We start from the raw sequence: 18,001 nt of genomic DNA, 5'->3' as shown, positions 1-18,001 counted from the left end.
GATGTGGCAAACTCGAGTCAGGAGTTTCTTCCATCATTTATTCTTCTCTAAAAGTTCTGCTTGCTGTTAAACTGATGCGGAACTGTATGTTGCTGATCAGGAGATACACCAAGCACCAATCAAAACAAGTTTAAAACAGAGCTTGCGCTCGACCCTGGTGGCTTGCTGGTGGTGCTTGACCGAGTTTTTCCCTCATAAATAAAAAGGATTTCTCCAGATGTAGTTGTGTAAAATTACAGATATTTGACTTTGAAATGTAATGAAGTTAAAGTAAAAGTATTCCCAAATGGAAATACGTCAGTAAAAAAACTGCTTAAGTACAGTAACCAATTACATTTATTGAATTACTGTCCACGACTGATTCTCTCTGTGGTGTGTTTGAGATTAGCTGCTGGGTATGATTGCTGCTGTATGTTCTTAAAATGTCACGACAGTGACTTCAGGAAGAAGATGAATATAAATAAAGTTCATGTAAATAAGTACATTTTTTAAGCGTCTAGACTTTTTTTATGTTGGGAAATCACTACTTTTACTTTTTATACTTTAGGTCTTTTAAAAGTGAATACTTTTGTAATTTTTACTCAATTAGAAATAAATAAGCAGGGAATTTTTACTTTTACTTTCGAGTAAAAGAACGGTGTCCTTCATCCATCACCGGTAATTATGCATCACTCGTTGTAGTCTCAGAGTGAGATGACTGATAATGCGTCAAATAGCTTTTTAAACTCAAGGTTGAGGATAACGAGTGGATTCTCACACTTTTTGTGTCAGTTTCCGACAGGAAAATGACACTATAGTCACTGGTTTAATGAAAAGTTTATAGTTTCTTCAAGTCCCTGAGAAAATGTAACAATAAATAAATAAAAAACTTTGTGGCACTATAGAGCTGAAATTGAGCAAATATTTACTCATGTTGGAATCCAGAAATGTCCATCCATAACTATAATTTGCTTATGAAAATCGAAAGGCATTTGATTTGATCTCTGATGACGTGAAGTGCGTGTACATTGTCAGAGCGAACAAGTGCTGGTGCTCGAAAAGCTTGTAGGAATAACAGACTGCTGATTGCGCAGCACGTTTCATGACACAAGTCATGAGTGTTGCATATTTCCTTCATGGGAAAGCAATGAAAGCGAGGTTAGATTGCGCCACTTGCGTGCACTCCACTTCCATGGATACAGCTATAACTATGTAAACGATTTAACTATGGTACTGTAATGAGAGTGTTATGACCTATATAAGGACCAGATTAAGTTATTTTATATTCAATATAATGATACACCGACCAGGCATAACATTATGACCACCTGCCTAATATTGCGTTGGTCCCTCTTTTGCTGGCAAAACAGTCTCGAGTAGTCTGTTGAACCAGACCACATGGGCCAGCATTCGCTCAGTGAGCCTCGGCCCCTCATGACCCTGTCGCCGGTTCACCACTGTTGCCTCCTTGGAGCACTTTTCATAGATACTGACCACTGCAGACTGGGAACATCTTACAAGAGCTGCAGTTTTGGAGATGCTCCGACCCAGACGTCTAGACGTCACAATCTGGCCCTCATCAAATCTTACGCTTGCCCATTTTTTCTGCTTCCAACACGTCAACTTTGAGGACAAATTGCTGCCTGATAATATCTCACCCACTAACAGGTGCCTTGATAAAAAGATAATCAGTGTTATTCACTTCACCTGATATAATATCATAATGTCATAATGGTTTACCTGATTGGTGTATTTTATTACAGAACTTGTAATTGGCTGAATAATGTGCAAGTCATGGGTACTACAAAAAATGTGTTATTAATTAAAAGTCACCAGCTGTTGATTACAATTTGGTTTATATTTATTAGCACAATTTGGGGGTGATTTTGACACAGAGTTAACTTTCAGTATGTTCCAAATACAGTTAAAAACACATTTTCTACACAGGAACATTGCAAGATTGCGCTCCATGATACCTTTTTTTCCATTGGTGAGCATACTTCTTTGGTTTTGGAGTCGTTTCAGTAGGTCCCTGTTAGATTCCGGATTGACTTTTTTAATTTTCATGCTGACTTTTAAGGCCCTACATGGTATTGCACCTCATTACTTGTCACAGCTCTTAACCGCATTCATTCCAAGGTGTGATCTCCGCTCCTCTGATTCTAGTCTTTTAGTTGTTTCTCCTACCGTTTACATTCTATGGATGATCATCATAGGTTTTTCCTTCCTGTGCACCAAAACTTTGGAAATCTTTTCCCGTTAAGATTAGACAAGCTAAATCTTTGTTTTTAAATCTGCTCTTAAAACTTACTTTTTCAGGATAGCTTTCAGGTGATTTTTATTGATTTTTTTTGTGATGTACAATATCTGTGATGTTATTTTTTTTTTGTATATTGATTTTTATTGATCATTATTATTATTATTATTATTTCATTAATTAAATTAAAGCGCTTTGAGATATAACTTTTAAAGGTGTTATATAAAATAAAGATGATTATTATTCATATTATTATTACATTTAAACACTAAAAATCTTTTTATATAAAATATTAACAGTTCAGACCAGACAGAGTTTTATGTTAAGGTCAGGCTTAAAATGTCGATAGAAAAACAGAAAAGAAAAGTAAAAAAAAAAAGGCTTAAGTCCTGTCTGACTCACTTTTTAACACTTTTATTTAAAGCTGAAGGTAATTTACCATAAATAACAGTATGAAAATAAGTTCATGGGAAGTCTGTTTGAAGCACGGAGGGCATGTGACAACAGGATACATGAACGTTTAGCGCCATTTCAGCACCTTCCAGTGCTGGACAGCGCAAGAACTCGATTGTTGAATGGAAAGTTTTTGGCTTCTTGCCATTTCCTTGGTTCTCTAGTTGTAGTAAATGCGATGAACAAACAAACAAATAGTGTAAAGATATTGTAGGATAAAACTTAAATGTTGTAGGATGTTGTAGAACAAAACCATTTAAAACTCTTTAGAGTGCGTTTTTTTAAGCGCATTCTGCTTATTATGTCTGTGGCAGTATAAAATTATAGCCTCATTACTACTTGAATGCATTCGAACACTCAAGCTTTTAAGTAATTATAAATCTGGGGCAGTAATGAGTTGAAGCAATTACAATTAGAACGACTTAGAAATACACAGAAAAAGCAATTACTCCTCGTGTGACATGGCGATTACAGCCAGCAGGTGACAACGCCGCACACTTAACATCCTGTCGAGAAAAAATAAAGAACACATTATATGGTTTAATAACAAAATTTGGTTTATTACAGCGGTAAAAAAAAAATCCCCAAATCGTTTCATCTAACCTACTTCTAATACTCCTGCTTTATTATTATTCAATTAATAGGATGATTCTGCACAGTGAGCAGGTATAGGAATTGCGTGATGTGGTCAGTTCTTTCTCAATCCCTTCATGAGGTACTAATGAAGACTGCTCAAGATCCTGTAGACTTCTTCCTAACTCCTTTGTGTTCCTTCCGGCGTGTGTCTCCTTTGCAGTGCCGTTCCCGGGAATTAAGACCTACATCGATCCGGACACTTACGAGGATCCGACTCAGGCTGTTCATGACTTTGCAAAGGAGATCGACCCGTCTCGGATTCGTATAGAGAGAGTCATTGGAGCCGGTACGAGTCTTTATTTTATTTTCCTTTGTGTGTTTATTGCTCCAGAGTGCATCCTGAACGCACGGATTTAAAAAGGTTTTTATGCATTTCTGAAGAATCGAGTACCTCTTTTGTGATGTTGAAAAGTCAACAATTTTTTTTAACATACTGTATATTTTTAGCAAAAATGTTATCTACTTTAAATGGGTTCTCGGTGGGTACAAACATTTGTACAACATGGGCCTCTTTTCTACAATTATGCTACTGCCATCTAGTGACGAGTAATAATATACAGGTAAATCACATTTGTACTGTGTGTGTGTGTGTGTGTGTGTGTGTGTGTGTGTGTGTGTGTGTGTGTGTGTGTGTGTGTGTGTGTGTGTGTTTGCACAACAGGAGAGTTTGGGGAAGTGTGTAGTGGCCGTCTCCGCACCCCAGGGAAGAAAGAGATCCCCGTAGCCATAAAGACCTTGAAGGGCGGCTACACAGAGCGTCAAAGGCGAGACTTCCTGCGAGAGGCAAGCATCATGGGACAGTTCGACAACCCCAACATCATCAGGCTGGAGGGCGTGGTCACGAAGAGTAAGATAACACTCCTACTGCGTCCTCCATCATTATATACTAACCGTCAGACACAGATACTTACGTAATTAACATGTTGCTCAATAAACTATGCAAAAACATTGATAACATTGAATAACATTTTTTCAATGTTGTTACACAGTTTTAGTTTCCCAGCTCAGCTCAGCTCAGCCCAAAAACATTTTACAAATAATCGTATTTGCTTCAAAGACTGTCCTTCTTTCATGTTGGGCCTCTTAAAAAATATTTAAAAAATTTAATTAAAAAAAAAAAAGTGTGTTAATGTTTTACAGCATCGCTGCAATGTTTTGGATTTACTTTCCATTATGTCACTTATGCTGTTTGTGTTTGTTGCTTTTTTGTTTGTTTTTTTTAACAGAAATGGGAGGTAGACTCAGGGTTGCCATGTTGTGCGTTTCAAAACAAGTCTCTAATCTCTAACAGATAAATATATTTTAATATTATCAAATTATCAAATGGTGTTTTCTTTACTAGTGTTAACTTAAATTCTTAAATATGATTGGTCAGATTTTGGTGTTGGCTAATTCTCTCTATAATAATAGCATTTATGGCTGTAATTCAGATCACAGCTTTATATTCATATACGTTTAAAAACCTCTAATACATTATTGTTTCTATAGAAATTATTATATTCATGGACTAGCTCAGTGAACGAATATTTGGAGAAATTTTGAGAGTTTTTTTGTTATTTAAGCGAATAATAGAATAATGTTTAATCCATTATATTGAATTTTTATTGTAAGGAAACACATATAACGTTTATAGAAGGAGTTTCCAGTGTCAGCACATTAAACTACAAAACTCTAATGTTGGTTTCCAACAATGTAACTATTGTTTTATGTGTTCATTGTTTTCCTGTGACATCGTGCCTTTATGACTTTAATTTCTTGTTTAAAACCAGTTACATTATTAATTACATTATATTACATTTCTTAAAGAAGTTACATTATTATAAACAACTTTAAGTCCATATAACGTACAATATGAAAATATCATAAAAAGTGCATTATTATTATTATGTATAACTTCTATCATCACTATCTTAATGCAGCACTCGATAAAACAGCTGTAAAAAAAAAATTGATCTACTACACTATAAATGTGATTTATAAAAGCTCCTCAGGTTGCCATTATATCAGATAATCTCCGACGTCTTTTCAGATAAACAAACAGATCAGGCAGGAATTACAGGGTCACCAAAACTCTCATCCCATGTCCTTTCTCTCCATTCATTTTTATTCTTATTTATTTATTTATTTATTTATTTATTGTCTCTCTCTCTTTTTTTTTTCTCCTTAATGCCTCTCACACCAGGGGGGGAATCTGTTAATCAGTGTAATCGCTCAAGCGGTGTTGGGATAATTAGAGAAATCAAGGCGAGATGTTCAGGCCGATTGGCTGAGGGGCAGAACAACGTGATATGAAGTGCTCCAATCACACGGGTTGTACTCGGGACGTGTAATTGCGTAACTGCTTTTCAGTTGCTTTATAAGTGTGTGTGTGTGTGTGTGTGTGTGTGTGTGTGTGTGTGTGTGTGTGTGTAGGAACTATTATATAAAATAGATTAAGATTATAAAGACTAAAGCTTGTGCACTATTATTATTATTTATTTATTTATTTATTTATTTTGCTTTCAATCCCACAATGCATTGTGATAAGTGTTGTACCTGGCATCCATTCTGATCTCCCATGCTGGAGATTTAATAGGGACATATGCGTAACGTGTGCAGAGCAACAAAATGGCCACAGCCACACACGGCAGAAAATTACGACGGCATTTTAGTACCATGTTAAAAAAAAATTTTATCTAAGATTATAAGATTAAAGATGTAGCAATACAAGAATAAAGTCATAATATTTTGAGGAGAAGAAAGTCGGCGTTCAACTCCTTTAAGGGCAATTTCTTTGATCATTATCCTCATAGTCTCTTGAGAAAAAAAATCTCTTCGAATAGCATGCAGATGTTACCATCGATATTTCAGACTACACATAATATATATTTTCTTCTGAATAAATTAATTTTCCCACATAACTGCTGCAGTGTCCATTTACTAATTATATAATATAACTCCATGCTGATGCACCACAAGACAACGAACGTTTCTCAAAATATTACCGCTTTAATCTTGTATTGCTCTGACTTTATTCTCAAGATTTTTAGTTTATTCTCGCAATTTCGTAATTTCGACTTTATTCTCAAAATATTTTGATTTTATTTTTGTAATTTCGACTTATTTCTCAAAATATTTTGACTCTTGTATTTTTGACTTTATACTCAAAATATTTTGCTTTATTCTCATCATTTTGACTTAATTCTTGTAATTTCAACTTTATTCTAGTAATTTTTACTTTATTCTCATTAGATTCGAACTTTATTCTCGTAATTTTTTACTTTTTTCTTACGCAATTTCGTAATTTCGACTTTATTCTCAATAAAATTCAATTGTAATTTTAACTTTATTCTCACAAATGTTTACTTTATTCTCAATAAAAATCTATTTTAGTCTTGCGGTTTTGACTTTTACTCTCAAAATATTTCGACTGTATTCTATAATTTCGACTTTATTCTAAAAAAAATTTCGACTCATATTTTTAGGACTTTAATCTCATAATCTTATTTTATTTATTTTAACATGGCAGTAAAACGCCTCCGTAGAATAGAAACTGAGAGCATCTATAATTAAAATGAAAACTGCTGAAAGTATTGTTTTGACTATTAAGTTGTTTAATGTGTGTTTTGTTTTCGTTGTTTTACTGTTTCGGTTCACACACTATGGGAATAGAGATTTGTATACCCTGCTTGCAAATAAAAATCATGATAAATGGTTGAATTGTTCACATTTAATTGCCTCAAAAGATAAAACAGGAATAATGAGTATTTAAATAATAAAATGACCAGCTGTGATGGCAGGAGTTTGGCATACAGTATAATCAGGGAAAAAATGTTCTAATCACCATCAGCATTAAGATTATTTGTGTTGGATTTGACACTGCATTGTAAATTTGCCTGTGGTATATAAGGGGGATAAAAAAACCCGCAAAAGACCTTGAGTCTTGTGTTGTGTTATAAGAAAATAAGAAGCCTGTTGTGAAGTCGAGTCGCTGAAACTGATTATTCGGTGACTCCACTCCTAATAGGTTTAGGAATAGAGGGAATATGGTTTATTCCTCCGTTCTTGTTACTTCATCAATCTCTATTTACCGCCTGTTATATTGTTCATGATTAATTTATGCCGCTTTTTGTTTGTGTGTGTGTGTGTTTGTGTGTGTGTGTGTGTGTGTGTGTGTGTGTGTGTGTGTGTGTGTGTGTGTGTGTGTGTGTGTGTGTAGGCCGTCCTGTGATGATCGTGGTGGAGTACATGGAGAATGGCTCATTGGACTCTTTTCTGAGGGTAATGAAAACTTAAAACAAGCTTTAAAGAATTATTAACCTGGTGTTCACACTGTTCTGGCTCTCAGGAAACATTTATTCCTGCTGATTTTTAACTGATTTTTAACTGTTTACATATACTCTTGTTTATAGTCTTTATAGTCCTCTTTGCACAGTACTCTATATTCGGAGTATACAGTAGGTTTACTGGTCGGTGCTATCTTGTGTTATGTGTATTTGTCCCACACTGTCTTGTGTTGTCTGTCTGTACTGTTTTTCGTCTGCACTGTTTGCACTAGGTTGCAATCGATGCACTTTAAGTTGCATTATGTTGTGTTTTGTAGCTCTATGTTGTTTAGTGGAGCACCAGGGTTCTGGAGGAACATTGTCTCGTTTTTATTATGTACCACCGTGTATAGTAGAGATGACAATAAAAGCCTCTTGATTTGACTTTTGACTTGCATGATGAAGCCTGGTATATTTACACACACACACCTCTAAGCCAGCACTTTTATATATACCTAATAGACTATAAGGCGAAATGTTTGTGGACCCCTGAGTAGGAGATTTGTATGTTTTTTTTGAACATATAATTTCAAATTAAGTCCCGTTTACTTTTATAAAAATCTGCACTCTTCTGGGAAGATGTTTCACTAGATTTTGGAGTGTGGAGATTTTGTGCTCAGTAAATTCAGGTACTATTGTAGGTGAGGTGAGGTCATGGGACTGTAACAGGAGATCTTTCACTCCAACTCAAGGAAAGCATATGCTATCATGGAGATGGCTTTGTGTACAGGGGCATTGTTGTGTAATTAAATTAAAATATTCGAGAGTCGAATTTCAAATGCAGTCATGAGATAAAGACACTTTCTTTATCTGTCTGTCTGTCTGTCTATTTCCTTATAAGTCTATCTATCTATCTATCTATCTATCTATCTATCTATCTATCTATCTATCTATCTATCTATCTATCTATCTGTCTGTCTGTCTGTCTGTCTGTCTGTCTGTCTGTCTGTCTGTCCAACTGTCTGTCTGTCTGTCTGTCTGTCTGTCTGTCTGTCTGTCGGTCTGTCCGCCCGTCCGCCCGTCCGACTGACTGTTTTCTTCCTCATAAGTCTATCTATCTATCTATCTATCTATCTATCTATCTATCTATCTATCTATCTATCTATCTATCTATCTATCTATCTATCTATCTATCTATCTATCTATCACTTCTCTCTCAATTTCCGCCTATTCATTTAGTTAACGAATTAATATTATCAGATGGACTTGTTTCAACTATTTAGAATGTTCGACTGTTTCGAGATGTTTCTCAGACTCACAGTCAGGAATCCACATGCTTTTTTTTTAGCCTTGTCTTACTTTCCTCACACGCTGCACTAGTAGGAGATTAGCAATAAAAATAAATCTGCTTCTCCATCCATCTTCCTCCGCTAGTGCTTTGAAAACATTTAACGTGAAAACGCGTGGTAGTATTTTCTTCAAGCGTGACTGTAAATAACTAGGAGAAGCTGAAATGCCTTCAGAGTTCTGATACATAGCAAAAAAAAAGAGTATGCAGATATTACTTTGCACAATGACAATGGTCTAATGCCTGATACATGCAATATATACATATTTAAATAGTAAATGTATATAATTTGATAGAATTTGAATTATATACTGTACATTTATAAATATGCTAAAGTGCAGTACATCGTGTTGCCGTTCATTATTGTAGAAATTTTTTTTTTTTTTTTTTTAAAGATAAGTAAATAATAATACTGGCATAAAGGCTGTTTTTTCTAATAGAACCATACTAACATTGGGAAAGGTGGGCTGTTTTCAATTTGCATATCATGAATATGAATAGATTGTTGCATTTTTAAGAGGTTAAGGTGTAGATGCACATTACACCATTTTTAGCAGTTTCTTGGGCATTTAAACATAAAAACATTAAACATTAATATTTTATAGGTTAAAAATTCAGAGATGATCTGGAGGCAAATTGTTTACTGATCTGTTACAAACAGATATGGGTGAGATTGTTACCGGCTGTATTTTCTTTAGCAATGGCTTTCTAACTCTTGTGTGCATGTGTGTGTTTTGTCTCTTTTACTGTGAAGAAGCACGACGGACACTTCACCGTCATCCAGCTGGTCGGTATGCTGCGCGGCATCGCCTCCGGTATGATGTACCTGTCCGACATCGGATACGTCCACCGGGACCTGGCAGCACGGAACATTCTGGTGGATGACAACCTGGTGTGTAAGGTGTCGGACTTCGGCCTGTCCAGGGTCCTGGAGGACGACCCAGAGGCATCCTACACCACTACAGTGAGATACACACACACCTGCTCTACAAAAACTCTAGTATATAGACATATCTATCTCTCTCTCTCTCTCTCTCTCTCTCTCTCCATCTATCTGTCTGTCTGTCTGTCTGTCTGTCTGTCTGTCTATCTGATATTTTTCTGTCTGTCTGGCTTTGTTTCGACACTTATGTTTTCCTGAATCACACTGGTGCTAAATCTCATGTAACACTGATTAAATAAAAAGTTTATGGTAAATAGAATTGATAAAGATTGAACTTGAGAAACCCCAAAACGACATTCCACTTCTGTATTATTGGTCAGATGATCTCTGGCTCCATGCTGATACTGGCTCCAAAACAGTCTTTTGCTATCATTTTCTTTAATTTGTCTGGATTATGAGTCTGAGACCCGGCTATGCAGCTGGACTCAAAAAACCAAAAGCGGTTTATCCCAGGTCCAGGCTGTGTAACCGAGTTGAGTGTGTGGAGTATAAGTGGACTTTGAGAGCCATTTCTGTAGGATGATAGCGTGAGAAGATAATGGAGTGTCTGCAAAAATCTACTCTTAATGCCGTATGAGAGAAAGTCTTTGGTCGGCTAACACAATCCTCACGTATTGAATTTTCAGGAGTAGTGAATTATGTGGAAATGGGATCTTCTCTGGATGACACGAAACCCTCTTACAACTAGACTGATCTTTTTTTTAAGAAAGATGAACTGACCTGAAGTGTACGAAGATGAAGTTGAAGATTGAAGCGAAAAGATATTGATACCTTTTTTTTTTCAGGGAGGGAAGATTCCCATCCGTTGGACAGCTCCGGAGGCCATCCAGTACAGGAAGTTTTCCTCAGCCAGCGATGTCTGGAGCTACGGCATTGTCATGTGGGAAGTGATGTCTTATGGAGAGCGGCCATACTGGGAGATGTCCAATCAGGATGTGAGCTTACTTTAATTTTATTTGTTAAGGTGTTTTTTTTTTTTTGCATTCACAGTGCATGCTTTCCTGATGTAGATTTAGATCTTTAATAGCAAAAAAGACTATATGAGAATGAAAACCAGACTCACAATAGAACACATTATCCTTACAAATCACTACAGTCACTACAGTATATTCATGCTGGCCCATCTAACAGCACAATGCGACACGGTTAAATAAAATGAAACTTCGCCACCATATCAGTCGTTCCTAGGGTTGCAAAGGAGTGGAAAATGTCTGTTGAATTTCCGGAAACTTACTATTGAGGCTTCATCTGGGGAATATGGGAAAATTTCCAAGTTGGAAACTTATCAGGAATATATAGGAATTCCCAGGAATTTATAGGATTTAATTATAAATTTGAACAAACTGTATCATATGTAAACATAAATATAAACATTATGTTTTGTTATATCAGAATTTTATCCCGGATTGGTCGAGGCCCGGGTTACCAATGACCCCCACAGGTATCTTTAGCCAACAGGGTACCGGTGGAAATTGGGCTGCTGTTGGCTGAAGGAGGGGAAGGAGAGGAGGAAGACGTCTACAGAGACAACAGGAAAGGTGGAAGTGTAGGAGAGTGGAGGTTCGGGTTGATACATTAAATGTTGGTACTATGACCGATAAATGGAGATAAGTAGTTGATATGATGGAGAGGAGAAAGGTAGATATGTTGTGTGTTCAGGAGACCAAGTGGAAAGGGAGTAAGGCCAGGAACATTGGAGGTGTTTAAACTGTTCTATCATGGTGTAGCTGGAAAGAGAAATGGTGTAGGGGTGATCGTGAAGGAAAAGTACAGTAAGAGTGTAGTGGAGGTGAAGAGAGTTTCTGATAGGGTGATGAACGTGAAACTGGAAGTTGAAGGGGTGATGATAAATGCCATTAGTGCTTATGCTCCACAAGTGGGCTGTGAGATGGAGGAGAAGGAAACATTCTGGAGTGAGTTCGATGAAGTGGTTGAAGGTGTACCTAGGAATGAACGATTGGTGATGGGGCAGACTTTAATGGGCATGTAGGTGAAGGGAACAGAGGTGATGAGGAGGTGATGGGTAGGTATGACCTAACGAAGAGGAATGTGGAATTGCAGATGGTGGTAGATTTTGCCAAAAGGATGGAAATGGCAGTGGTGAACACTTATTTTAAGAAGAAGGAGGAGCATAGGGTGACATAAGAGTGGAGGAAGGTACAGACAGGTGGATTATGTTTTATGCAGGAGACAGAACCACCTTTCAACCTGAAGGAGATTGGAGACTGTAAGGTGTTGGCAGGGGACAGTGTAGCTAGACAGCATCGGGTGGTGGTCTGTAAGATGGTTTTGGAGGTGAAGAAGAAGAGGAGGAGAGTGAGGCCTGAAAGAAGCATAAAATGGTTGAAACTAAAGGAGGAAGACTGTAGTGTGAGATTCAGGGAAGAGGTCAGACAGGGGCTCAGTGGTGGTGAAGAGGTACTGGATGATTGGGCAACTACTGCAGAAGTGATAAGGAAGACAGCTAGAAAAGTACTTGGTGTGACATCTGGAAATAGAAAGGAAGACAAAGAGACGTGGTGGTGGAATGAGGAAGTGCAGGAGAGCATAAGGAGAAAGGTTGGCAAAACAGAATTGGGATCAACAAAGTGATGAGATGCCTGATTTCACATAGAACTACCAGTTTTCTCCCAATAAATTATTATACACCCTATGATGATAATGCTGTAAAAAAATGTGAAAAGAAAGATACTCCCCCGTGACAGATTGCAGTTTTATTTACCTTCTGTGACCGACACAGAAGAATCTTGGTGGCAGGAATTTAAATATTGAACAATGTCTGTCCGTAAAGGTATAATCTGTTTTCATTTAATTCTGTAAATTTTTTTAATTGTTTTTTAAAGTTGCACTGTACTTAGAGCACACTCACACAGACAATTTTGCCAATTTAATTTGATTTGCCAACATGTGAAATGCAAATCCTGTCTGCTATTTATTTTTCAGTCTTTGTAGAGTGCCCACCCAATCTTTGTATAATGTTCTGTAATTCGTGGCTTTAAACTGTTATATGAAATTGTTTTATGAATGTTTATCCACATTGCCCTTAATCAGTTGACTATGGGCAAAACCTGACAATTCTGATTTGACATTGTAAATCCTTAGTCTGGTAGTCTGTTCAGGACGTTATTAGAGTATTTGCATTTGTGAAACAGTTCTATTTCTACATTAGAATGTGTAATGTTTTACTTTTTATTTTCATTTTATTAGGTATCAGTCAGTGTTTGACTCATTAATACCATTATATTAATAGACTGGTGTGCTAAGAGTAACATTAGAGTTGATGGTAATAGGAACATTATCGCCATAATAAATCATAGTACTTTCAATACTTAAGTAATATTTTACAGAGTGTATCTTTACTTGAACTCAAATACATGGTATGTGTACTTCATCCACCTATGAAGAAAACTCCTTATAAAGGTCTGATGTGCAGGACAGTGGGATGCTGAACTGCGTCCATTAGTCACATAGAATTGTCAATGATCAATACTTTTACTTTTTTATACTTAATTTAATGTTGTACTTTTTCTTGAATTGTTGATCCAAGCAAAGACATTATATAGGCATTGCAATTCCATGCCATTGTTCACTGATAGTTGTATCCTTTAAAACTTTATTCAGATGCCAGATTGAAAGATGAGCCTGAGTGTGTAAATGTCTACTGTGTGTATTCTCCCTGCAGGTGATCCTGTCCATAGAGGAGGGTTACAGGCTTCCAGCGCCCATGGGCTGCCCCGTGGCTCTGCACCAGCTAATGGTTCATTGCTGGCAGAAGGAGCGCAGCAGGCGGCCTCGCTTCCATGACATCCTTAGCTTCCTGGACAAGCTCATCCGCAATCCCAGCAGCCTCCTCACACTGGTGGAGGATGTCCACAGGTAGGTGCAGTTCCAGCCAATACGCTACTACTTCTGTCATGCATCATTTTGTACGTGTCAACCCTAATCCTAGCTGCAAATCAGTTATAGACACTGATCAGGCATAATATTTTGACATTATAACCAGCAAGTGAAAGTTTTGTCCTCAAAGTTGATGTTAGAAGCAGTAAAAACGGGCATGCGTAAGGATTTGAGCGAGTTTGACAAGAGACAAATTGTGATGTCTAGACAACTGGGGCAGAGCATCTCCAAAACTGCAGCTGTTATTATAGGGTGTTCCCGGTCTGCAGTGGTCAGTATCTATCAAAAGTGGTCCAAGGAAGGAACAGTCGTGAACTGGGGACAGGGTCATGGGCGTACGAGGCTCATTGATGCACGTGGGGAGCAAAGACTGGTCCGTGTGGTCTGATCTAACAGATGAGTTCCTGTAGCTCAAATTGCTGAAGAAATGAATGCTGTTAATGTTTGACGTGTCGGGACTTTTGAGAGCAAAAGGGGACCAACATAATATTATGCCTGATCAGTGGCTATAACAGTGTGCCTGGTCGCTGTATAATGACAGCCATCGATGGCTTTACTATTTGCACAATGTCTTGTAGCATACAGTCTTTACATCATTTACAGATTGGACAATTTGATGAAATGATAATGTACAATCTGCTCTGTAATTTTCACAGAGTAGCAACGATTGAGATTTAAGCGCTCATACAGAACTAACAGTGCAGAATGGTTGTAATAATTATAAATTATAGATGTCTGTAGATGACCCCAGTAATGTTAATGACGAACTTTATCGACTCTAGCTAATTATTCAGTCCTTCCCGGTGGGAGTGCCGTCCTTGCCGAGGTGATCTCGTGCTGCTTTCGGTAACACATGAGACCAATTTGCCACTTTCTATGGGTGAATTTGTCATGCCAAATGCAGAGGATTTTCTTTCGGCTCGATTTGTTTCCCACCGCAACCTGTCGACTTATAAGGCCGAGTTCTATCTCCCCCAGCTCTCTGTACACCTTTAAAACGTCTCCGTTTTTTGTCCTTTGTGTTTGCACAGTTTACCAGAATCCCCAGAAGACCTGCCTGACTATCCTCTCTTTATTTCCATCGGCGACTGGCTGGACTCCATCAAAATGAGTCAGTACAAGAGCAACTTCATAGCTGCAGGGTACACGACTCTGGATTCCATCTCCAGCATGAGCATCGAGTGAGTACGACTGTGTGACAACTGCAAAACAAATTATAATAGGAGAAAGTGAGTAAAACGAATAAACCTCAGGGGGAAATGTTTTTAAAATGTTTGAATTATTAAAATTACAGTGGTTTTTTTTTTTTTTATTATAAAATATATCAGATTATTTGCACCCTTATTGTAATATCAGCAAAAAAAAAACGTACAATTAACTCATTGCATAGAGTGTCAAGCATAATGTGAAGACATAACTGTTTTTTTTTTTTTTTTTTGCATTACAAACACCTAAGATTTTTTTATACACTTAGACCGTATCCACACTAATACATTTTTATTTAAAAACATATTTGTTTATCTACATTTTGGTCTTCCGTCCACACTGATATGCCGTTTTTAGTCAACAGAAACGTAACTTTTTTAAAAACGCTTGATTACATTTGAAAGCTCATCTCAGTGTGGACTTTGAAAACAGAGACTTCTGTAAATGACTTGCCAACTCAGCAAAGATCAAGAAAAAAAATACATTTTGTCATATAAACTGTTCCAAAGCACTACCACTGTAGACTCCTTTCTATAAATATCTCCCGACATCTAACATGTCTTTTAAATCTTATTCTTATTTGTTTATTAGTTTTTGGTTGTGGATCATGTCTACAAGGTGGTATCCAAAAGTTTTCAAACTAGCGCCCCTCCTGGGCATGTTCAAATTACATGTGAGGATCGTCTGGACTTTTCCGTATGACACACCGACAATAGCAGCAATTGTTTGTTGATTGTTATTGTTTGTTGAGTGTTGATTTGTAGATTGTTCTCCGATGATCATCATGCACAAGTTGCCGAATAGTTTAGACATTTACGGGGGTCGAACTCATTGAAGGTCTTCCAGTGATGTTCTTCTGCTCTTGAAGCGCATGTGCCACTCAAAATACCTCAAACGATTTATTGCAGAATTTTCTTAAACTTGCTGAATAATTCCATACGTCTCCGCTGCAGATTTGCCCAGTTTCACACAGAATTTCTAATTTTTTTGTTCTAACTTGCGGAAATCGCAGACATGGTAATGCACGATGTCTTTGGGCACACTGGTTAATGAGGGTCGGTGCTGCCATCTGTAGGCATGTTACAAAACTAGTCTTGAACTTTTTTGATACCTTGTATAGGGTGTAATATAGAACTTGAACGTACAGTCAGAGGTTTTGCAATTCAAAAGATCTCAATACTTTGGTGTATTGTAGTTTTTCTTAACCTGACCAAGTATTTGTGTCGTTTGTCTCCTCGGCAGCGACGTCAGGAGGATTGGCGTGTCTCTGATTGGCCACCAGAGGAGGATAGTGAGCAGCATACAGACACTGCGACTGCAAATCCTGCACATTCAACAGAGTGGCTTCCACGTATGAGACGGACCGGCCCACACCAACACACACAAACAAACACACACACATACACACAAATACACATGAACACACACGCATACACAAATAGTCAGGCCTGGGCTGTTTTACTAACCGCGATGAGAGAACTTTCTCCAAACCTGGCCGTCGAAGGCTTCCAAACGAAAAAGCAATCAAAGGGAGGGGGGGAAACAAAGAGTCTCTGGGAGATGGACGAAACCAATCAGGGTTGAAAAAAAAAACAAAAAACATGGCGCTGTCGCTGTGCTACGGTGATGTCATCTGTCAGTCATACACGAGTTCCGTGACTGGCTGGATTCACAGTCGGAGAACTTCGAAATAGTAGATTTGCTATTTTAATGTAACAAAGTACGTGTCTTAATAGATATTTATCATTTATTTACTTCCAGGAACCAGAGAAGACGCTGAATGTCGAGTGTGTCGATTTGTATACTGCTATTTAACATCGTTTATCATCTGATATTTATGCTGGTATTTATATGTAAATGTGTATGTTGGGGGTTGTTTATTTTATTTTATGTATTTTTTTTTTTTTCTTTTCCTTATTTTTTTCTTGCAGCAATATGTGCAGTCTTTTCAGAAGATTTTAAGGGAGGGGGAGTAGAGAATTGGAAAAAGGAGAAAGAAAAAAAATGCCACACGAAACCACGACCTCCTCAGGCAGTCATGTATGCCATGCCGCGCCGCACAAGAACGCTCTGGACCTGTTGAAAAGATTGAAAGCCATGGTCTCGCTCTTCAGCACTGGACCTCACACATTTAAATGTACATGCCGGCCTTCAACTTACAGACCTACATACTCTGCTGTGATGCACAAGATTAACAAAGCTCTGTTATTTTATCTTTATTTATCTATTTACTTATTTATTTAGTCGGACGGAGACGAGGTATTCCGAATTCACGGCGAGTTAGATTGGGCTCGGGTTATAGTATAAATAGGCTTATTGAATGTAGGATTGTGTGTAGCAGAGAAAGTCCTTGGTATCTTTCTCGCTCTCATTTACACACACACACACACACACACACACCTTACAGGTTATCATGCTTACCTAGCAGTAATAATTCAGTAATGCCCTTTGTTGCTTACTTGACACACACTCTTTGCAGTTTAGTGTATTCTCCTATTAATGCACTGTATTACTTATAACCAAACACGCACACGGGCTGTCCCTGTAGAGGAGCACACGTTCGGGACACCGGGGACTCGTCAAAAAGGAAAGCTGATGAATTGTTTCTGCACACGCTAGAATGAATAGGGACTAGTAATACTATAGTATATTATTTTTTATAATTTATTATGGAGTAATTAAGAGGTTTAAGTGGATCAATTAGGCTGGATGTTTGTAAGAAATAAACGACGATGGATGCTTTGTGTGTTTTCGTCTCGTTTTTCTTAGCAGGACACACTGACGGAATGCGTCTCCGCAGGTCCCGTAAGAGCGACTCCGTCGGATACCAATAAAGACAGTCAGTGCCACTGGATAATTCTGCGGCATGTACTATAGCATTGCATATGTAAAGGGTACTGAATATTTTTGTATAAAAAGGTCATGTTCTTCCAATTGCCTGGAACTTGAGAGCATATTGTGAATTTCTTAACATATAAAGTCTAAGATATATTATTAATTACTCAAATTACATCAATGAATCAGTTGGACAGGTTAAT

At 37.5% G+C, this 18,001-nt stretch overlaps 1 protein-coding gene and 1 long non-coding RNA gene across 2 annotated transcripts in view; one reads left to right on the top strand and one right to left on the bottom strand.

The window, feature by feature from the left end:
• Nucleotides 1–16,826, top strand: part of epha6 (eph receptor A6) — a 178,902-nt gene extending 162,076 nt beyond the window's left edge. The window contains exons 10-17 of the mRNA XM_046837773.1: nt 3,486–3,611; nt 3,987–4,172; nt 7,524–7,585; nt 9,672–9,881; nt 10,646–10,795; nt 13,543–13,736; nt 14,789–14,938; nt 16,206–16,826. Coding sequence (XP_046693729.1) covers nt 3,486–3,611; nt 3,987–4,172; nt 7,524–7,585; nt 9,672–9,881; nt 10,646–10,795; nt 13,543–13,736; nt 14,789–14,938; nt 16,206–16,320 — 1,193 coding nt within the window. The 3' untranslated portion in view covers nt 16,321–16,826. The remainder of the gene's footprint in view (nt 1–3,485; nt 3,612–3,986; nt 4,173–7,523; nt 7,586–9,671; nt 9,882–10,645; nt 10,796–13,542; nt 13,737–14,788; nt 14,939–16,205) is intronic.
• On the bottom strand, nt 8,043–17,776 carry LOC124378221. The gene is made up of 3 exons (XR_006924182.1): nt 17,340–17,776; nt 9,891–9,898; nt 8,043–8,058 (listed from the first exon to the last, which is right to left on the bottom strand). It is a non-coding gene; the product is annotated as an uncharacterized LOC124378221 (long non-coding RNA).
• Between the last annotated feature and the right edge of the window lie 225 nt (nt 17,777–18,001).

The sequence above is a fragment of the Silurus meridionalis genome, chromosome 24 (assembly GCF_014805685.1).
Source record: "Silurus meridionalis isolate SWU-2019-XX chromosome 24, ASM1480568v1, whole genome shotgun sequence".
NCBI classification, from domain to species: domain Eukaryota; kingdom Metazoa; phylum Chordata; class Actinopteri; order Siluriformes; family Siluridae; genus Silurus; species Silurus meridionalis.
This window is presented reverse-complemented; position numbering and strand designations above follow the sequence as displayed.